Raw genomic sequence first — 23425 nt, 5'->3', positions numbered from 1 at the left:
TATGCATAACTTCTCTCCCAAATAGATTGTCTGTTAGTCAGAACTCTGTTGGTGGCAAGTGATAGAAACCCAACCCAATTTAGCTTTAGTTAAAAGGTTCTTGTGTATTTATGTAACCAGACAAGTCCAGAAGTAGGGCCGACCTCCAGCATGAATGACCAAATCTTTCTTTTTTGAGTTTTTCCAAGTGTTGAGGAAAGGAAAGAAAAATAAAATTATCTTTCTTGCTGCTGTAGTATATTTTTAAAAATTCAAAATTTTCTTGATTTAGGTAACATGCATACAGCTTGGACCAATCACTGTGGCTGAGGGGATGGAGTCCTCTGATTGGCCAGGCCTCGGTCACATGGCCACTCCTGAGCATATGGAAAGGCTGTGGTCATTAGTAGCCCCACCAGGATCTAATGCAATGAGTAGTAAGAGAAACATTTCCTCAAAGAAAGAGAGAGTCTGTAATTATCAGAAGATGAGGGAAAGAATAGTAAATAAAAATAACAGGCATCCAAAGAAAGAAAGAAAAATAATAATAAAAAGATAAATAACAGGCATCCATTGTAAACTGTAAGCTCTTCTAAGACAATAAAATTTCTTTCACCTATCTGTATCCCTCATAGCAACTAGCAAAGTGATGACCCAGGTGGCTAGAAGATATTCAAACAATGCATAAATACAGATAAACAATACATGCATATAAATAACTAAATAGATTCAGAATCTGCCATGTACTTCCATTGAAACTATTGAATTAGCATATATGAATTGATTATGTTACTGTATTTCCCTAAAGCAAAGAAATGTGTGGTATACAATTAAAATGTGTCCCTTTCCTGTATCCCCTGGTAAGTGCTCTGAGCCAGTTTAGCATCCAGTTCAGTAGGAAGGAACACCCAGATGAACACCTGTGAAAGGAAGGGGGCAACAGCATCAAGGTTGGGTGGAGGGCGAATTCGGTGTGGGAGGCAGACCTGAGGGACAGCCTCAGCTGACCCCACAGGGGACTCTGGAGCTTAAATGGCCTTCAGACTTGCCACACAGGGCTGAAGCTTCTGAGCTTTTATCTCTCTCCCTTCATTAATCATTTAATGTGACCACCTGGGAAGCACTTGGGGCATGAGCTTGAGCATGTGGGTTTTCTGCTGCTGGGGTGGTCCCAAGGGCTGACATCTGGGGGCTTTCTTCTGAGAGCTCTCCTGCAGCTGGACAGCAAGTCTTTCCTTGAAAGCAGATCTGAGGAGTATATCTGCGTCTACTGCGTTCTCTCGGGAAGCTGGATTTAACAGGCAATGAGAAAAAAAAACACCAAAAAAACTAGAGTAATAGTTTTGCTGCGCTCTGCTGTAGATAATCTATAAGTTGGATTTTAAAAGTATGTCATTTAATCCTAGTGTTATTGTTTCCTGGGAGAGAAGTGGATTTACACATAGTGAAGCTGGGTTGGAGCTCTCCGTTCCTTTCGTACTGGGTGGTTAACTTAACCCCTCTTCACCCGTGTCCTCGTCTCTAAAGTGATGATGGTAATGATGACTCCAATGGGATATAAAAGACATAAAACACTGTGTGCCACATTGGAGTGAGCTCAATAGATAGTTGTTATCATTCACTATTATTATCAAAGCAAATTTTTTTTTAAAAAAAGACCTAGCTTTTCATGTTTATAAACAGCTGATATTTTAAGGAGGAATGAAGTGCCCTGTACTTCCTCGCATAAAGATGGCGTCACTTTAGTGTGGACAATTCAGTTCTTAGATTTTTTTAACAGCCAAAACAGCTTGCCCTGACCACCCTCCACACGCACACACTCACATACACACCTACTTTCATCTTTGCTCCCAGGTCCCTGTTCCTGATCATCTTTCACTCATTCATGTAACAAATGAATGTAACAAAAATGGCTCAGGCATTTATATACACCTTCATGATTTGGTTTTACCCTTATGACTGCCCTCTAGTCTTCTGGAAGAGCCTCAGACTCCGAGTCTTACCCTTTACTTTTGTGCTTGTTCACTATTCAGACATTCTTTGTTTACTATAATGCCATAAAACTCCTCATAAAGACTCCTCTACCTACCACAATTTCATGTTTCTCTGCCTCTCCCGTGAGCCCAGGACACCATACTGACAACATAGACGTTCAGTTTTTTCTTTTCTTTTTAAATTTCCTGTTTTCATCTTTTTAAATCTTTTAGTACCTGAGTACGTAGAAGAGCTATTGTGTTATTTTCCCTCCCAGCTCATATCTAAGTGGGCGAGGTGTAATTTTTGAAGCCAATTTTAAGTGAAAACCCCAAAGGTTTAATTAGGTCTGGAGGCTGGCTGTTGACAGGATAACTCAACCGGCTCAGTTAGGGTCTCTGCCTGAAACATGCTTGTCCTTGTAAGAGCTTCTCAGCCGTAACTTGCATATTCAAGAACAAGAGTTCGATTCTAATTAGCAACATTTTTTCCGCACTTAATTTTCTCTAGTTTTAGAAGTCTACCAACTAACAACTTTATCTGTTGCAACAAGTAAGCCCATACTAGGAGCAGTATTGTGCCAAGTTCTGCAGGCATTCCTGTACACCGCCCCCTGGACTCCTGCGAGCAAGAAGGGAATGGGGCTGGGAGAGCGGGTGGTGACAAGAGTGTTAAGGTAAATATTAAAAACTGTAAATGAAACTATGATGAAGCAGAGCAGGGAAAGGACTATAGGAATTCAAAGAAAGCAGTTGTCTCTGTTTGGGTTGGGGCAGGAAAGGTTTACTGGAAAGAGGGAGTGTGAGCCGAGCGTACAATTTGGATTTTGATCAGCAGAGATGGGGGAATACACCCCTGAAAAAAACAGAGGGGCCCAGATATGGGTTGGGCAAAAGTAGGTTTATAGTTGTAATACAAATAATATAATAATTAATAATACAAGAATAAATTCTATTTTGCATACTCACAACTGTAAACCTACTTTTGCCCACCCCTGTATAAAGGTGCTAGATTCGACTGATGTGTAATACCCACACATTAGGGAGCCTTGACGATTACTATGAATGCCTTGTGAATGGAGTCCCAGAAGCAATGAGGAGGCAGGGATGATATGACTGACGTTTGGCATTAAGGTGCACGTGGGTTTGGGCAAGGAGACTTTCTGTAGGGCTAGCGGAAGTTGACAAGAGAATCCACTCTCCTGACATTGAGAAAGCAAGCTTCAAGGGACTTGGGTGCAGGTGTTATCTGTCAGGGAGAGGACAGATAGGTGAGGACAGATAGGTGGGACGAGGGAACCCTACAGGAGGCAATAGAGTAGGATGGTGGAAGCAATGAATTTTATTTTAGACATGCTAACTGGAGCTGGGACAGACCCAGATGGAGATATTCAACAGGAAGTTGGAAACATGCCCCAGGGAAGAGTAGAACCGTAGATACAGACTTGGAAGCACTGAAGATAGAGCCCTGAGGGTTGAGGAGATTCTGGAGAGAAACAGTGGTCTCTTCTCTCTCTACATTTTCTCCCTCAAAAATGTCTTCCATTCTTGGTGGAACATTTGTATTTCAGAAGTGGGAGGAGATAATGCCATGAGTTAAGAGGACAGTGAAGGAATCATCCCAGGAGTAGAAGAAGTTCCTGAGTTGTGTAGTATCATGGAAGTCAAAGGAAGAGAGAGGTTTATAAGGTGGAGGTGTGATGGGTTCATCTCAAACTCTGCAGAGAAGTTGGATTGCTTGAATACTAAGCCAAGACTTTCCCCTCTATTCTATTGTGTCGGTTAAGACTGCTGATGTAGCACTTACCACGTGACACTTTAATTTCTTACTACGCTGCTCACAGACATTAGGGGATCAGGGAACGTGCAGATACTCCAGTACTTTCAGACTTTTGCATAGCGCATTTTCACCAATGAAATAAAAGTTGGTTTTGCATCTCATTTGCATAACTGAATCACTGTCTTTGACTTGTCATTTGCTTTTCTGATGTTCTTGTTTAATAAAAAAAAAAAATCAAATGCTTCTTTTTGTATCACTTCATATTCATTTTGAAATATCCCCTAATTTTTGTGAGCAGTATATTTTCCACCATTAGGTAGGGGTACACTGATATTGTTGATTATTTTATTCCCCACATTTATTCTAAAAAATGAATGAATAAACACTTGAATGAAAATATCAATTGTGATGCCAAGAGTAGTTTCAGTATGGAGGTAGGTGGAGAAGTCAAATTCCAATGCTTACAGTAAATGAATGGTGGTAAAGAGAGTCATGGAGATATAGTGAAATAGTTTTTCCTCTGTAAGAAAAAAGAAGGAGGCCCTGGCCGGTTGGCTCAGCGGTAGAGCGTCGGCCTGGCGTGCAGGGGACCCGGGTTCGATTCCCGGCCAGGGCACATAGGAGAAGCGCCCATTTGCTTCTCCACCCCCCCTCCTTCCTCTCTGTCTCTCTCTTTCCCTCCCGCAGCCAAGGCTCCACTGGAGCAAAGATGGCCCGGGCGCTGGGGATGGCTCCTTGGCCTCTGCCCCAGGCACTCGAGTGGCTCTGGTTGTGGCAGAGCGATGCCCCGGAGGGGCAGAGCATCGCCCCCTGGTGGGCATGCCGGGTGAATCCCGGTTGGGCTCATGCGGGAGTCTGTCTGACTGTCTCTCCCCGTTTCCAGCTTCAAGAAAGATAAAAAAAAAAAAAGAAAAAAGGAAAGAAAGAAAACCCCCAAACATGTAAATTCTTACAACTGTTGGCTTTAACTGTGATAATAATAATAATAAATGAACTGCCATTGTGTCAGGAAATGTAGACAGGAGAAAGTCCTGCTACAAATGACATTTCTGTTTAATCTGAGATTGTCGATTGACCTATTGGGACTTCAGAGAGATTTAGATTACAGGAAAAGCCTCTGACATGAAAGCTAGATTAAAACAACGATATACACAATGAACGGTGGTCCAAAGGGTTGTAACCCAGGGCCAGTTGGAATGCTCAGAGAATTGGGAACAGCAATCTTTAGGCAACCAGGTGAGACTAATCTAGAGAAGCTTTAGGAAGGAGATAAATTTAAGCTGTTTTGAAAGGAGACTATTCTAGTCAATTGGCAAAGAGTCTTAAAGCACAGGATTAGGTATTTTAATTTGATTACTTGAGGTAATTTGGAGCCACCTCAACAATGTTCTGAGAAGAATTGTTATAAATGTTGTTTTGAAGATAACTCCTTTCAGTAGTTTTTAAACCGACTGCATATTAGAATTACCTGAAGAGCTTTGAAAAATCCTGGTGCCCAGGCTGCCCCCCAGAACAATGAAACCTGGAGGTAGGACCCAGTATTCAGCGGAATGTTTAGGTGGGTTTTTTTTTTTAAGTCCTCTCTGGATGAATCAAAAGTGAGAAGCTCTGTTCTAAGTGTAGGGAAAATTGCAAGCAAGCAAGGGAGAGACTTGAATTAGAAAGGTTAGCAAGGAGGCTGAAAATTGGAGTCTGACCTACCTTTGTGAACAGAGATAAAAGGGGTGAAGCTAAATAAAGTATCCTTGCAGAAAAGCTTGGTTGGACTTTGTGATGCATGTCAGTTGCAATTTTTCATAAAGCTATATTCCAGGGCCATCACTGCTCTTATTATGATGGATTTGTTGGAAAACGAGCAGGTAGGACTCACTTTGCTAAAAATTAGGGCTTTTACTATTAACAAAATGTTCCATTTCTAAAGTAGAAGGACAGGGCAGGAGAGAAAACACAATCATGTTAAAAGTATATAAGTTTTTGTTTATATTTGAGGGAGGAAATAAAGCCAACGATGGATGCTCCCAGAATTAAGACTCAAAACGCAGACTTTAAATTGACTTATGGTTGGGAGATACTAAGCTGTAGTAAGATTATGATCCCTTTAGAGTAACCTTGAAGGTAATGAAAAGTCTGACCATTAAGGACATTGAAGAGAAGGATTCCCCATCATTTTCAATCATAACATTCCCCTCTCCTGGAATGAAGAATTTGTAACAGGCATGGGAAATAGATGAGCGGTGTCTCAGAAATGATGACCTCTCAGAAAGGTGGGCTGGCAAGCAATGATGAGAGTTAGATGTTCCTGTTAGATTGCTTTACATTTATTCTGGCATGTCCCATCTTTAAAGTTTAGAGGAAGGGCGGAATGTCATCAAGTGGCACTTACTATTTATTAAAAGTAGTGTTTTATAATATAAACTGTATTGTAAGTGTTTGATAAAATATAGACACTGCAAGAGAAACTTCACTGGCAAGAACACCCTGAAGAGAAGTAATTGAAGATAGTTGTGGGGCAAAATCATTTTTTCTGGCTCTGGAGGATGAGGCTGAGGCTTACAATTATGATAAGCCTCCATCTAATAACTGCTGTCATTTTTTAGAGAACAGACGTGGAACTGTACATGAAAGGTTATTGTTCCTACATTCCTGCTCCCACATGCTGCATCCCTGGCACATGCAGGGACAAAGGAGCTGGTTGGTGGGGCTGGTCTTAGCTGTAGGTCAAGGTCTGCATGCTGCGCTTGGAGGGGCAGAGGCTCCACTCTCTCTCCCTTCCCAGAACTTCCTCAATTAACTTCGCCCTATTTGCAGGGCACTGGGGGTGGAGCAGGAGGTTAGGACATTGTTTCCAGAAGATCCCAGAGAAAATGAAAGGATCAGGAACACACCCAGAAGTGGCATTCACTCCTCTTCCCCAAAGGAGCTCGGGCATTCGCTGGGTAGGAGGGGGTGTGATGAGGTTGGGGGTCAGAGGGAGAGAGAAGACAAGTTCACAAGCCTGGGGAGGGCAGCAGGAATGAGCTCCTGTGTATCCTGTGGGAAGCAAACGGGCCTGGAAAGCAAGGAGCAGGAAAAGGAGGACCTGAAAGGTTTGCTGACTGAGAAGAGAAACCTCCTCCTTCCACTCTGCCTCTGCTCTGCCTCTGCCTCTGCCTCGCCTCACTCTTGGGCACACAACCCACTCCACTTCACTTCTTCCCGCTGGCCTGACTTCAGGGAGGCGGGGTGCAAAGTCACTCTGTGCCTCTTAGGACTTCCAGGCCCCCCTAAATGCGTTCAATTTCCCTTCCTCAGGTTTGCTGTTCCAGGACAGAAGGTTCTAAATTAATCCTCCACAAACTCCCCCTGAATGTTGGTTTGCAAAATTAATGGTCCTAAGAAAAAGTAAATTAATCTTTGATACTTGGTTGAGGCTAAGGAGAAAAATCTACTGTTTTGGGGACTGGGCCTTCTTAATACATCTCATCCATAGTATCTATACTCTCCCAAGCTAACCACATTCACGGGGGAGGGGGGGGGGGAGATAGCTTGAAACCCCATCACTGAATCCAACAGGCCATGATTCATTCACTCATTCTGCAGACGTTTATAAAATGCCTGGTTTGGGCAGGACAGTGCAACGTGCCCAAGAGAAGCCGGGAAAGGCTGCATGCTGGAGGTCACCTGATGTGACAGTGCTCTCATGACAAATTCTACTTGTTCTTTCCACATTCACGGTTGGAAAAGACTGCAGTGAACATTTTGTAACATTTAAATAACACCCTCACAGTTTCATTAATTTTAGGAAGAAACAGCTTTTTTCGAAAGCTCCCATCCCAGGTCGGAGGGTTCTCACAGAGATGTTTCCGGATTAGGTACATGTTAAGGGAACCCAAGTTCTCAGATGACCTTACTGTGTTTTCTAGCCAGAGCCTCTGCTGCACTGAAAAATGAAATCTGCACTCTTGTCAAAACGTGTCATCCACACACCGGACACTCACCACAGTTCACAGTCCTCTAGACAGAGCCAGGGTGAAGACATGCTGCAGTCCTCCCTTCTGAGCTTGGGGAGACTTAGATGTTTGGGAGGCGCTGACCGAGTGGTGTCCTGGGAGTGTCCCGCAAAGCCGGCGCTGGGGAGCCCACGGGGGACTCGGGGCTATGAAAGGAGCCAGTGTCCGTCCATTTCCTCGGGAGTGAATCACTCTCCCCAGTTGGGCCTTTGGGAGAAAATTCGTGAAGGACACCGTCAGCTGTAGAAACTGCCAAATACACATCAGAGCCGGGGGTGGGTGTGAAGGGGGGAGCATTTTCCAGAGGCTTTTCTTCCAGGTCTACGTATCCTTTGTGCCCCATGACTGGGCTCCTTGAATGTAAACTCTTGGAAAGGGCAGGGAGGAGCCTCTTTTGTGCCCCCCAGAGTATCTTGCCCATCAGTAAATGCTGAATGACAGCGGCAATTTCGACCTGGAAGACCGGAGGGGACGGGGTATGACGGAGCCCCTCGCGAGCGCGGCTCTGGGCCGGGACCCGGGCGAGGCCGCCGGGCGCAGGCGGCGCAGTCGGGCCGGGCGCCGTCTGCCCGCGCTCGGAGGGGGCCCCACCTGGCCGCCGCGCCGCGGCCGAGGGGCGGGGCCGGCTTCCCGGAGGCGGCGGCACCTCCCCGCGCCCGGGCGCGCGCTCCTCGACGTCCGGCGCACGCGCGAGGCCAAAAGGGAGCGCGCCCGGGCGGCAGTGGCGGCGGCGGCGGCGGCGGCGGGAGGAGAAGGAGGAGGCGGAGGGCGGCCGAGGGGAGGCTGGCCGCGCGCATGGTGGCGGCGGCGGCGGCGCGGGCGACCCGAGCCGAGGCAGAGTGGGGAGCGAGGGAGGGGCGGAGGGAGAAGGAGGTGGAGGCGAGTGAGCGCCGCGTTTCCAGTTCCCAACTCCGAGCCCCGAGTTTGTAGATGGGGCTGCGCGGCGGCGCCTGCGGCTGAAGGAGAGCCCCAGCGGCGAGCGGAGGGGAGCGGCGGCCGGAGGCGGCCGAGCGGCGAGCCGGTGAGTTACCGGGGTCCCGCGTCGCTCGGGTAACGGCCTCGCCGCGCGCCGGGGTCGGGCGGGGGGCGCCCTGTTGCTGGTCGCCGCGCGCCACGCGGGGACCCGGGCCCGCCCCGCCCCCTCCGCACCTGGGCCGGGCTGGGGCTCGGCTGGCGGGGCCCGGGCGGCGCGGGCGGCGAGGGCGGCGAGGGCTGCTCGGCGCGCCCGCCCGGCCCGCGCGGATCGGGCGCCCTGGCCGGGCCCCCGGCTCCGGGGCTGCGGGCGGGCGGGCGGGCCGGAGCGCGACAACGTGCTTGGCCCACGCTGCCGGCCGGCCGCGGCACCGGCTCTCCCCACGCGCTCCGCTCCCGGCGCGGCCCCGGCCGGGGCAGGCGGGGCCGGGGGTGCGGGGCCGGCCCCCTCTGCGGCGGTAAAGCATGAATGGGAAGCCGCGCTGGGGCAGCGGTGGCCGTGACGGACACCTTGGGGGTCAGTCCCGAGAGGGGGCGATTCCGGCGGCTCCTGTCTTGCTCCGGGGCTCCGAGTTCTCGGGGCAGGAGGCTTTCTGCAACTACTGCTGCTACTTCCCGGGCACGAGACTCCGGTTTTTGGCCAAAGTGGTTGTGGGCCGCGCACACGCCGTTCCGGGGGCGTTCGCTGCCCAGGCGGTGCTTTCCGATCCTGGCGGCGTTGATCTGGAACCAGAAAGGTACCGGGGCTTTTTTACCCCCTGGGTGAAGGGACAGGAGGGAGTCAATTAAGGAATCGTACGGTCGGTATGATGACAGGATGTGGATTGGTTGGTGGGTGTATTTTGTAAGGAGGACTTTTTAACACTTTATTGTGAGTTTAGGCTCAATCTCACCAACTGCCGGATTTCATCCTTTAAACTTCCATCAGCTGGGGCATCGTTTGTGTAAGGGCGGGCGGGTAGGGGGCAGGAGAGAAAAGGGAGCGGAAGGGTGATGGGGAAGCTCTCAGAAAATTCTCCGCATTACTTATAAACTGCTTGTTAAGGTCAAGCTAGCCACGTTTTACTTTTCCCTAAGCCTTTGGGGATTGTTGGAATTTTACTTTCTGCTTCCTGAATTGGTCGTCTTGTAATGTGGCTTGGAACATTTGACGTGCGTTAAAATACTCTTCAATTGGAGTATGATTTAGCAGCCATTTCTTACCAGGAAATATTTCAAATGGTCGTTTGAAACTTATGTATCTCGAATACATTAGGGGAGCTAACACACTGTTATCAATGCGGAGATCATTGCGGTGCATAGGTGTAACACCTGACCTCACGGAATTATTGCTTGTTTTAAGGCGTCTACTGAACAGTTATCATGTGGTATCGGGCCTGATTATAGTCATATCTTCTGAGGCCTTATTACTGTAAACAAAGAACTTTTATGGGTTGTGTCATTTTGAGGTCATTTGTATCTGAAACAGCATATATTTAAATACATGTTTAAATATGTTTGCACAATGTGTACTTTTTTTTAAAGTGCATGTTTATTTTAGACTGGGTTACATAATATACAAAGGGTAACATAGTACTTTTAATTCCTGTTTTGTCCTATAGAGATTACACACCAAATATATGAAAAAACATTCAGGGATGTGTGTGTGTGTGTGTGTGTGTGTGTGTGTATGTGTATGTGTGTCCTTTTTTCCCCCTAATTGATGCCACTTTAATTTATTTTCCACTTGGAATTTCAAAATGAATTTTAAAAAACGTTCTAGATTAAATAAACACTTGAAAAATTAAGGTGCTTAAGCAAGTCTGATAGTTGTATGTAAGGTAGAGTCAGTTTTTGCTATTCTCTAGGCCAACTGTTGGATTTTTAAAAATGACTCATATTTTTCTTAAACATTTGAGGGAGCAGTTTGCCTCTTTTTTTTTTTTTTTTTTTTGAGTCTCATTTCAGGCTGAAACTGTTCCAGGAGATGACACAGCCTGCTGCTGTCCCTCCTCCTTCTCCCTCTCTTTATAGCTTGGGATAACCTGTATATATTACCTTATTTTAAAGACTTTTTAGAAATTGAAGTTATTTATTGAAGTTTATTTCTATACTTTGCCGTTTAATAATGGATGGTTAGCAGAAGACAACCTATATTTTAATTAAATGCTTTCACATTTTTGACACCCAAGCTTTGCTATAAAGTAATATCAGCAAATTTTTCTGAGAGTTGAAAATAACACAGGGATAGTGCTAATCAAAGGCTATCAAATTGTAAAAACACCAAGAAAATAAATAATAAAAGAGGCAAGAGGATTCAATTGTATTTTTGACGTTACTTTATTATAAATTATGTAGTTATAGTTGGTTTTTGAAAAGTAGTACATATTCTGCAAATTAGACATTAGGTATATACCTAATTCCCCCCCCCCTCAGGCAATTCATTTGTAAGTGACTAAATTTGTATCAGAGTGGATGTAGTTAACTTGCAAGAGATGTGCCCCTATTTATTTCAGAAAGGATGAACACCTGCCCATTAGGCAAAACAAATACCGGGCTGTTTGAGAATATTAAGTTATTCTTTAAAAAAAAAATTTGTAGCAGGAAAATTTATGCTGGTTTTACCTGTAGATTCTTTTCTTCTAATGATAGTCTTCGCATTTATAAATATCATAAGAGGAGATATGTGTAAGAAATCTCCTTACTGATAATGGTGTTAGTGTTGAATTAAAGATTTTATTTCTTCATTGTGAGGACCGGGTTAGTCTCACCGAAGCTGCAGTGATTTCCCTGCTCTTTCTGTTATTCGTATGTGACCACTGGGGGGAGACTTTACAATTTAGGTAGACCATAGCCCGCCCGCCCTCCCGCCCTCCCTTCCTCCTTTCCTCACACTGGCTGCTAATTATCCCTGGGCGCTTTGCCAACCTGCTGGAAATGTGTTGAGGATGCACTCAGAATCAAGTCTTGATCAAGGGGTGTAATGACTTTTATTTCTTGAGTTCACATCACACTTTGAAAGTACCGCCCTTCATAGATTGTGTTATTAATAGTCTACTTTTTGGTTTACCGTTAAGTGGGCTAACTAGGTATCTAATGTAGTGAAACGTGAGATTCAAGAATACATTAGAGCTTTCAAAGATCTGACTTTACTGACATTAATCTTAGAAGCAATATAGGTTTAATTGCTTGCTTAGTGTACACAGGTATTGGTTGTCTGGAAAGATCTGGAGAGAAGATCACAATTCTGTAAAGTATAGTATATCCAAATCTTTCTCTTTTTTTTAAAGTTTTTATTCATTTTGGAGAGTACAGAGAATGATAGATAGATAGATAGATAGATAGATAGATATAGATAGATGGAGAGAGAGAGAGAAGGGAGGAGGAGCAGGAAGCATCAACGCCCATATATGCCTTGACCAGGCAAGCCCAGGGTTTCGAACCTGCGACCTCAGCATTCAGGTTGATGCTTTAGCCACTGCGCCACCACAGGTTAGGCTATCCAGATCTCTTTAAACCCATTTGTCTATTGCTTTAAATAAAAGCTTTCAGAGGAGAGGTATTGAAGCAGCCCCTGTACTTCATTTCACCACATAGGGGCAGTTCTTCTATCCAGCGATAGAGATAAGATTAAAAATCAACTTTTGTTGACCATTAAGCTGTGGCTATTCTAAAGTCAGAAGTCTGGTTTTCACTTTTTCTCGTCTGGAAGTATTTAACTGTGTTAATGTCCAATCCAGTCATAGTGAACTCAGTTAACAAAGGATGTTATGTTTACAGAAACTTAGAACTTAAATTTTTATGTTCTTCTGTAAGACCTTTGTACAGTCTTGATCACAGTAGATTCAGTAACATAATTACCAGATAAAATTGAGAGTAGTTTTGCTTGTTTCCCTTCAGATGGTTTTGATTTTGTCCTAAAATTCTTTTTTGAAAAATTCGTAGTGTTCAAGAAGAGCTATTTTCTGCTTAGGAGATGTTCATTCCTGGCTAACCTCAAGATTGTGTTAAATACTTAGGGATGATTATTTCTAAATGCCTGTGTAGTAAAGTTATCATGGATGTGAGGCAAAGTAAGTATTAAAGATAACAGAGTGAGTTTTTCATAAAGCTCTAAGTTTTTTTCAAACCTTTTCCACAGCCTAGTAGTTTCTATACCTGATCTAACTAACCCCTACTCACTTCACCACCTTACACGTTTTCCTCTTAGGTCTATTACTCCTTTATCAGTTCTTCCACATCCCCCTTCTTCACTGTATTTCACCTACACTATTCTTTTCTTATGTCTCAGAAATGTCATGACTTGTTTGTGACTTAGTACTGTTCCCTCTGCTTGGAATTCTCTTCCTGAAACATTACATGACTGGCTTCTTCCTTTCATTTCAGGTTTCCATTCCAACATTTCCATTCAGGCAAGCAGTATTATCTAACCACCCTTTCAAAGTAACACGATTCTCATTTCCCACTAACCCCTTACCTTTTAAGATATTTTTTTTCCCTGCAAACCATTTATCACAAATTTATTTTATTACCTATAGGTTTTCACTAGAATGTAAGCCCCATGTGAAAAGAGTGATGTTATCTCTTTTGTTTAACAGTATATTTCAAGGACTAAGACCTGATCCTGGCATACATCTATCATTAAATAGTCTTTTTTTGTTTTTTAAGTCTGAGGTTTTATTCTTCCTGCAGTTTAGGTGTTAAAATGTTCCTTTATGAAATAATATGAGCAGATGATAGCAGTAGTAAGTAGGCTAATTTTGACTGTAATAGGAATCCATCTAACTGGTATAAGCAAGAGGAGAAATTTATTTTAAAGATGCAGGGCGTGTCTGATGGAATCTGAAGATTGTGACTGGGGAGTCCAGTGCTAGCATGATGCACTTTTATCTCTTCCTCACGGTGCATTTGCTTCATTTCTGCTTTTACTGCAGAAGACCCCTTTCTAGTCCTTTTACTGGAAAATATGTCACCATCAGCTACTAAGTGTTCTCTGTCCCCACCTAGACAGCAGGAAACAGATGCATCCAGGACCTCTCTCCTTCCCCTGTTCAGAAACGATGTTGTAGTATTAGAACGTGGTTGCATTTGCTGTAAACATGTGAAATGGGATTGGAGAGATGTCCCAAGTAGATACTCCAATGACAATTGACGTTCACAACTGACCACCCTCTAAAAAGCAGGTTTCCCCTCTTAAATTTTGCTGATATGTGAAGTTGGAAGATCTGAAAAGCACTGTCCTCGTGATATTCAAAAGAAGTCTTCCTTCTTTCATGGAAGAAATGTACAACTTGTTTGAGGATGCTAAAACATATATAAAGGAAAGAAACAGTCAATAAAAACAGCATGGTAATAATGCAGGAACTGAGAGAGTATCTATAAATTGATACGAAATGATCAACCATAGAGTGGGGGAAAAATCATGAATAGATAATTCACAGAAAAGGAAATCCAAATGGTTCTTAATCACATAGAAAGCTGCTGTTCAACCTCACACATAATATACATATCATACATGAAAACTAAAGGATACCATTTTTACCTATTAGATTGACAGATCAAAAAAGTTTGATAATGCCTTTGAGGAGGTTATAGATTAACATGTGCTTTCTCACACTGCTGCTGGAAATATAAATCAATAGAATTTGATGTGCTTGAAATTTCTGAAGACTACTGAGGTAAATAGAAATACCTGGAATATGCATAAATTGATGTAGGTGTTTGTGGGAGAGGAAGGAGCTAAAAGTACAACTCATTTTTCTGAATACTAACTTGCGTTGCTTTATTTTTGGCTTTAGTCATGGAACAAAGCCAGCAAGGGTAAAAGCAGCAAGTCATTGTGTGTTCATCCTTCATCATCCTCCTCGCCTGTCCTTTTGGGTCATATGTAGTTCCTCTTCCCAGATCACCCTTTCTTCTCAGCTGGTCCTGGTGGAGTTTGTGTCTGAATCACTGAGATTCCATGTACTTTGTATCTTTCAGATCCTCTCACTTTGTTAGCTACTTAGTAACCCTTACGTAAAGATTGAGGTGAAGGAGCTTAGTTTATTAAAGCCTTTTGTAGAGCCACTTCATACTTTTAGGCTTGTGGAAAGCTTCTGTATAAAGTGTTTTAGAATTTCATTTGTAAATGTGCTTAGGATTTTATTACAATAAATGGTCAGTAGAGCAGTTTCATATAATTTAAGTATATTAATGTATATTAATGGAACTTTACTTTTACATGGTGCCTTTGTTTTATAAAATATTGTTAGATCTTAGTTGGGTTGGTTAAATGTAGTGAAAGTGTAAGGAGGCCAGCTGAAGATGCATGGAACTTTTCTAGAAGAAACTGTTGGAAAGTGTGAGGAAAAAGACACTGAGCAGATCAAGGGCCGTATGCTTAGGAAAGGAAAAGTGAAGGGGAGGGATTAGTTTAGGGAAAGTCAGGTGCGTCCCAGAGAGGCTACATCTTGGGAGGAGCTTTAACGTAGGAAAATGCTAAGCCAATTTATTTGAATGCATACTTTGAGGATACAACATACACTTTCTGATATTTTTGTTGTGTAGGTCATGTTTACCATGAACTGACTCTGGTATAGGGATTCTCCAGAGAAGGGGGGATCACAATCCTTAAGAGTTGTTCTGTGCCAAAGGGATCTAATTTAGTAAGTCTAGTGTGGGGCCAGAGGATATTTAAAAATAAGCCCCCACTGACCAGGTGGTGGCGCGGTGGGTAGAGCGTCGGACTGGGATGCGGAGGACCCAGGTTCGAGACCCCGAGGTCACCAGCTTGAGCGCGGGCTCATCTGGCTTGAGCAAATAAATAAATAAATAAATAAATAAATAATAAGCCCCTAAGAGTCTGTATTTATAAAATAATCTTATCTTGAATAGCCAACCAGTCAGCATAGCTTCTCGGGTCCTATACCTGTGGTTTTCAGTTGCTGGTTCATGGACTGCCACAGAATTTCTGGAAGGCCTGGGATTGAACACCACTGTCCTATACCCTATAACTCTAACCCGAGAACTTGGTCTGTGTCACCATGGTCTCTACTTTAGCCAGATTGATACCTATACAAACATCTAATCGATTTTCATTGCTTTGTCCAATTTCATACTCTTCTTTGCCCCCCTTGTTTTGTTTCCACTAGTAAGTGTTGAAGCTTGCCTCCCCCTAGAAGCTGTCATTGGCAGACCTAATCCACAAGATGCCTCTTCAGTACAGGACAAATTATAACAACAGTTACATAACTGGCAAGTACACGTCATATGAGTGACTGGTTTATGTGTTTTCACACACATGAGCCTTGCACATATATGCCTGGTTTTACTGATGAAAGTCCTTATTTTTTCCTCTGGATACCAAGGACTTGGAGCTTAGAGTTGGCTTACTGTCGATAATGACATTGCCAGTATTATTGAATGTTTACTATGTTTTTGGAACTGTGCTAAATGTTCTCCACGCATTATTGCATTTGCTTATCCATAGGTTTTTTTAAACCAAAGTAAAACCCTTATATGATTGCATTGATTTCCTGTGGGTGCTATAAAAAATTGCCGCAAGCTTAGTAGCTTAAAACAAAAGAAATTTTCACATAATTATGCGACCAAACATCTGAAATCAGTATCATTGGGCCAGAATCAGGGTGTTGGCAGGGCTATGCTCCTTCCTAAGGCTAGAGAGGAGAATCTGTTCCTTCTCTCTCCATGGTTTCTGACGGCTGCCAGCATTCTTTGGCTTGTGGTTGCATCGCTCCAGTCTCCAAGGGCAGGATTTCAAATCTTTTGGCTCTGATGTTCTCATTGCTTTTTTCTTTGTGTGAGAGAGGAAGAGAGAAATCTCTCCCTTTGCTCTTTCCTATAAGAACTCCTGCAGTGAAATTTAGGGCCCAGCTGATGATCCAGGATAATTTCCCCATCTCAAGGTCATTGCTTTAATCATATCAGCCAAGACTCTTCCCCCAGATAAGGTAGCAGTTGGGGGCTAAAACACGCATATCACTTAGGGGGCCACTTTTCAGCCCACCACAATGATAACTCAAATGGTCCAGAAAAGGAGGGCTGGAAAAGGCTTTTGGCCCCATCCTCATCCCTCTCTAAGTGCATGTTTCTTAGCCAGGGACAGTTTTGCTGGCCTCTTCCCACTACTGTTGGGACATTTGGCTGTCATCACTGGGAAGGCTTACTATTGACAGAGGCCAGGGATACTGCAGACAGTGCACAGGACAAGCCCCCACAACAAAGAATCATTCAGCCCCAAATGTCATAATGCTGAGGTTGAGAGACATTGTTCTAAGGCAGGCGTCCCCAAACTACGGCCCGCAGGCCGCATGCAGCCCCCTAAGGCCATTTATCCGGGCCCCTGCAGCACTTTCGGAAGGGGCACCTCTTTCATTGGTGGTCAGTGAGAGGAGCACTGTATGTGGTGGCCCTCCAGCGGTCTGAGGGACAGTGAACTGGCCCCCTGTGTAAAAAGTTTGGGGACCCCTGTAAGGGCAGCTATTGCCAGTGGTTTTCTTGTGTATCATTTCTGACAAAAATTGTATACCTGTATCAGCACATACAGCTAGTGCTCGACTTATGACCACGATTGGTTCTGATAGACCAGTCGTAACACGATTTGGTCGTAAATTGAGTAGGCTATATGTACAGTACTGTGAAATGATGTTGTAAAAAATCTATGTCATATTTTATCATAATTTTCTTTCATTATTATATATCATAATTTTCTTTGTTCATTTTATGCCATTTGTATAATCTCTACACCATTTTGTTTCTTATTTTTACATTCATCAGGTTTAAGTAAAACACTGCATTACCAGTACAACTGGTTTAATATTTGCAAAGACAATTTCCTCTTGGTAGACATCTTGGGAGGGGTTTGATGAAAACTATTCAAGACAAAACACAAATTGCTGTACCGAGTCTGGGATAACAGTTGAAATGGTGCACGCGGAGATGGTAGTGCTGCCGGAAGCTGGTCCGCAGTGTCGTACGCCCAGCTGGGCAATGCTAGCGCTGCCAGATGCGGAGCAGCAGTGGCTAGTGATGTGGTCATAAAGTCGAATGGTTGTAAGTTGCATAGGTTGTAAGTCGGTCAATATTTGTATCACGAGTAAAACCCCTTTTATCCGATTTATGACTGGTGGTAGTTTTTAGTTGATTGAAAGTGGATTTAAGTGAGGAGTCATAAAATAATGATTCACACGTACCTTAAATATTATATGTTTAGTTAAAAATTATAAATACACATTCATATGCCAGTTCGTTTTATTTGAGGATGTATCTGTTGCCTGGAGCTCTGAGTCAACCTTCTTATGTAAACTAGCGCATTAACACTATTCCTAGCTTTGGAGCGAGAACTTAAACATTTGAGAAGGAGTCTGGATGTAGGATTCTTACAGTATTTTATGACTCCTCAATAGAGTACAGTTGTCTTGCTCATGCTAATATAGCAGTTTGGCTTTTTGGGTTTTTTGGGTTGTTTTTTTTTTTGGTCACCTGCTTTCTTTGGATCTTTCCAAAGCATTCAACTTGATTTTTTTTTATAAATAAGTTTTTATTAATGTCAATGGGGTGACATCAATAAATCAGGGTACATATATTCAAAGAAAACATGTCCAGGTTATCTTGTCATTCAGTTATGTTGCATACCCATCACCCAAAGTCAGATTGTCCTCCATCACCCTCTATCTAGTTTTCTTTGTGCACCTCCCCCTCCCCCTCCCTTCTCCCTCCTTCCCTCCTCCCGCCCCCCCTCCCCTCCACCCCCAGTAACCATCACACTCTTGTCCATGTCTCTTAGTCTCGTTTTTATGTCCCACCAATGTATGGAATCATGTAGTTCTTGGTTTTTTCTGATTTACTTATTTCACTCCGTATAATGTTATCAAGATCCCACCATTTTGTTGTAAATGCAACTTGATTTTTATATAAAGAACAGTATAACTTTTATGGTCTTGTATCATATACAATATTGTGTATGTGTAAAGAAATTTTGTACAAAAAATAGTGGCTCTCTAAGATTTTAGGAAAACTACCTCCAGTTTCGGTTTATTTGAAGAGCTTTTAATCTGGTGGTATAATGAGAACTAATGTCATAGTTGCTTCTAAACTTTTGGAAGTTTTAGAAATTTTTGTTTTAATATGATAATGACAGTTTATAAATTATCTATAGATAATACTAGAAATACTTTATTGCTATTACCAGTTTGATGCTTGAGTTACTCTTCTACTAAGGGAAACATTGGCAATTTATTAACTACAATAAAGATTACTTGTTCTGCCTGACCTGCGGTGGCGCAGTGAATAAAGTGTCAACCTGGAACACTGAGGTCGCTGCACATATGGGAGTTGATGCTTCCAGCTCCTCCCCCCTTCTCTCTCTCTGTCTCTCCTCTTTCTCTCTCTCTCCCTCTCCTCTCTAAAATGAATAAATTAAAAAAAAATTTAGAAGAACCCTGGGCTTGCCTGATCGAGGCACATATGGGGGTTGATGCTTCCTGCTCCTCCCCCTTTCCCCCTTTCTCTCTCTCTCTCTCTTTCTTTTTCTCTCTCTCTCCCTCTTTCCCCCCTCTCTCTTCCCCCCCTCTCTGAAAATTGAATAAAGTCTTTTAAAAAAAGATTACTTGCAGTTTTGCTTACGAGCAAAATATTTTCACTGCTTATACTAGAGTTAAATCATACAATTCCATGAAATCAGGTACTTTATTTCATTTCGTATATGATTTTCCTACGCAGCGTGGCAGGAGAGTCAAAGACATGGGTTGTCATCGGCTCCTCTAGCGCCAGCTCTTTGTTCTGGACTCAGGTTTATGTGGTGCAGACCACACGTTTCCTGGCCAGTGTGCCTGGTGTTGCTTTTGAACTCAGTTTACCTCGTCTCTAAAACAGGGACTGTAATATCGACTTGATGGGTTTGGGTTAAGATTTTGATTGGGTAACAGAGGTAGAGTGTCTAGCAGAGAGTCTGGTTTAAGTTGTTTTTCTCTTACTGTCTAGAACAGTGTTATGCACAGTGGACACTATTTGTTGAGTAAACGGTTTCCATTGCCTTTGCTTCAACCATAACTTTTTTTCTCCAGCATACGTTCTATGTGTTATTTAATAAATATTTTTTAAAATAACTGCTTTTAAAGGAGCCCAGTAAGTTATGTGCTGTTGAATAAAGGTAATAAGCCTTATTTTTACATGACATTTTAGTGTGATTTTACAAAGGCAAATTAAATATTGGGTGGAAAGATGATTATTGTGACCTCAAAAATTCTTCCCAACATAACGTAGTTTTTATAAAATTCACAAAGTCCCCGTTTTTCCTCCTGCTTTTCCCCTAAAGGACGACAAAAGTAAGTAGCGTTTGAGAGTGTAGCATTTTGTTTTGAATAAAGAAAATGACCATATTGCAGTGTGTTCATAATGGTCCATTTTCACATGATAGGAATTTTTTACTGTTTTGGATGAATGGGGCTGTCTTCAAGTGGATTTGTTTCTTTTTTTACCTAGAACATGTATGTCATTATACATTCAGGGTGGGGCAAAAAGTAGGCTTGCTATTGTATGAGAAACGAGTTTATTCTTATATTATTATTTATTAATTATTGCATTTTTCATACAAACAACTGTAAGCCTACTTTTTTTCTTTTTTTTTTTTGTATTTTTCTGAAGCTGGAAACAGGGAGAGACAGTCAGACTCCCGCATGCGCCCGTCCGGGATCCACCCGGCACACCCACCAGGGGCACGCTCTGCCCACCAGGGGGCGACGCTCTGCCCCTCCGGGGCGTCGCTTTGCCACGACCAGAGCCACTCTAGCGCCTGGGGCAGAGGCCAAGGAGCCATCCCCAGCGCCCGGGCCATCTTTGCTCCAATGGAGCCTTGGCTGCGGGAGGGGAAGAGAGAGACAGAGAGGAAGGGGGGGGGGGTGAAGAAGCAAATGGACGCTTCTCCTATGTGCCCTGGCCGGGAATCGAACCCGGGTCCCCCGCACGCCAGGCCGACGCTCTACCGCTGAGCCAACCAGCCAGGGCTAGCCTACTTTTGACTCACCCTGTATAATAAAATGTTTTATGGAAAATTTAGCCTCACATAAATAAAATTATTTGCCTTTCTTTTTATATAGTAAATAGCCTCCTTCTGGGATTTTGGTATAAGAAACTTGGATAACTAAGTTAAATTTAATTCATTAAAGTTATTTACTTTAGAAATTAAGCAGTTGTCATTCATATTTTTATGTAAGTTGATTCATATATTTTTTATTTTCTTTTTAAAACTAGTAATCTTTTGGAATGGGGGATACTGGAAAACAAAAAGAAAAACCTGTGTTTTTAAGAAGGTTGGAACGCCTTGGGGGCAGATAGGCAGAGTTGTCCCTGCGTGGCCACGCCATCCTTAGCACTGGGTTCTTGAAAACCCTTAAGTAGAGAAATTTTCCTTGAAAGAATTTAGGATGCTATGGGGAAAATAAGGTTAAGTAGCCTGAAATTGTGTATGAACCTTTAAAAATCCTTACAAACTTTAATGCTCACCCAATTAAAACATTAAGTAAAGCCTGATCTGTGGTGGCGCAGTGGATAAAGCGTTGACCTGGAACCCTGAGGTCGCCGGTTTGAAACCTGGGCTTGCCAGGTCAAGGCACATATGAGAAGCAACTATGAGTTGATGCTTCCTCCTACCTCCTTCTCTCTCTCTCTCCTCCCTCTAAAATAAATAAAATCTAAAAAACTAACAAAAAACATTAAGTAAAATATGTCAAACAGCTAATCAGTGACATTTTATGCAGTTCAGTTTGTAAATATCAGGTACTGTACAATTAGTTTTCCTTTACCCCTACTTTCCTGAAAGAAACTTATCAGCATTTCCAGTCTGGGGGTGAGAGGCGGGCAGTGCTCATAAATCCTAAGAAGCATTAGAGTATTTTACTCAGGACCTTTCTTATTTTCATTTAAGTTACTAACTCCAACTTATGGTTCCACTGGTTGTTGTAGAGATATTATAGCTGGAATGTTTGAGATTTTTAAAAATATGCTTTCTATAACCTTTATTTAACTCAGCTTGCTACAGCCCAGTGGATATTCATAGTTCTTCTCCACTCATGATAATTTCATGCCAGTACTCATCAGAATAGAACATAATGGAGTGCTGACTTGGCTCTGTCGTACTTCTCATTGTCATCTCCTGTCTCTCCTTCTCAAAAGACTATTCTGTATTGAAGTCAGGAAATTTGTTTTGTCTCTGCTTCTGCATGCACTGCAGATATCTCTGCAGCTACACTGCCATTTATTTCCCTTTTATCTTCCACACCTACAGTCTCCTCTTCCCCAAGATGTCTCCAGAAGGAGCAACCTAGAATGTATTTCACTCAAGTAGAAATTTTCACCAAAAGTAAATCGGTATATTTATGTATAATATATATCAGAAATTCACATAGTAAAGGGATTACTTTTTATAGTTTATTTGGGGAAAGACAGGAAAGACACTGTCTTTGTAGCCCCTCAGGCAAGCCTTGTCCCATGATCATAGGCTATACAATACTTATTATTGGACAAATTGGGAAGCAACACAGATTAGCATATAAACAGTATTTGTTCACGTAGCAGACTATAAGTTCTGAAAGAGTTTAGGAAAAATTCTCATCTGTAGGGAGTGACTTCCTACTCATTGATTGAATTAATTTTGAGATCCCTTTTAGCTCTAAACTTGGACTCTAAGAAAGCAAAGAGGGTAAAATTGATTCGGCACTGAATAGCTAAGGAAGACAAGAATATTGGTTGGAGTAACATGAGTGAAGACATTTAGGTGGGAATGAGATACATGGTTGTGCATATAGGAAGTAGGTCACTGTGTTTAAAACAGTTTGTAGTAGAGAATAGAGGAATTAGGTTGAATAAACGGAAAGCTAGATTTTTAAGAGAGAAATTTAAATATCCCCCAGTGACAAAAAAACCTCTTAAGTTTTTTAATGCATTGGTGTGGTTAAAATGACATTTTAACATTTTAACATGCTGTGTGTGATAGTCTGTGGCATAGACTCTATGCCAAGTAGATTATGCCAAATGAATTACAGTGAAGGAAGAGTAAGTGGGAAAAGACTTGCAGTGATAATTTAAAGGTGAGGGAATGAGGACTTTTGTAAGACTTGGGTGGCAGAGGGAATGGAGAGCAAAAGATGAAAACAGGGAAATTATGAATTCACTGTAGCCAATCAAATGACACGTAGAGCTGTTTTGAAGTTTTCGAGTCCCAACACCTCAACCACTTGGCCATCACAGCCCTGTTGCTATTTTGAAGTTTTCAGGGGATTCCTAGTCCACAGATTTTCAGGGTTTAGGGACCGCCTCCCAAAATAAGCCCTGATCTTGTTGTAAAGGTTCATTTAGAGTCTTATTTTTAAAAATAAGTTGTTATATTCTCTAGAATAAAGTAGGTTGTTCCCAACTTTATTATTATAAATAAATAAGTTTTTTTGAGACCACTTAACCTGGGAATTAATTAGTCAGATTTCACTTATCACTGCATGCCAAACTGTTACCCTTCAAAGAAGGGTATTTATAGTAATGATGGTAGATGAGCTGTGTGGGTGTTGTAGTGGAGGAGAGGGGGAAATGGGAAAATTAGGAAAATGGAAAACTTAGAAAATCAAGATACTGATAGTGGTTAGGAAGGTGGTAAGATATTAAACAAGAAATATGAAAACAATTTGTATATACATTTAAACATGATATATACTTAAAACAGTATTAGAAGTTATAGGAAATATGAGTATTAATGTGATTTT

At 42.5% G+C, this 23425-nt stretch overlaps 1 protein-coding gene across 7 annotated transcripts in view; it reads left to right on the top strand.

The window, feature by feature from the left end:
• Nucleotides 1–8441: 8441 nt before the first annotated feature.
• PALS2 (protein associated with LIN7 2, MAGUK p55 family member) overlaps nt 8442–23425 on the top strand; it is a 79892-nt gene continuing 64908 nt past the window's right edge. For 3 of the 7 annotated variants that reach the window (XR_010747534.1, XM_066354242.1, XM_066354241.1), the window contains exon 1: nt 9061–9430. Coding sequence is in view for 4 of the 7 variants with exons in the window: in XM_066354242.1 (XP_066210339.1) it covers nt 9163–9430 (268 nt within the window). In the remaining 3 variants the exon portion in view is untranslated. Of the gene's footprint in view, nt 8743–9060; nt 9431–23425 lie in introns of those variants that run through there. The other 4 variants (XM_066354246.1, XM_066354245.1, XM_066354244.1 and 1 more) reach the window with 3 other exon arrangements.

Source organism: Saccopteryx leptura, chromosome 12, assembly GCF_036850995.1.
Source record: "Saccopteryx leptura isolate mSacLep1 chromosome 12, mSacLep1_pri_phased_curated, whole genome shotgun sequence".
In the NCBI taxonomy this organism is placed as follows: Eukaryota; Metazoa; Chordata; class Mammalia; order Chiroptera; family Emballonuridae; genus Saccopteryx; species Saccopteryx leptura.
This window is presented reverse-complemented; position numbering and strand designations above follow the sequence as displayed.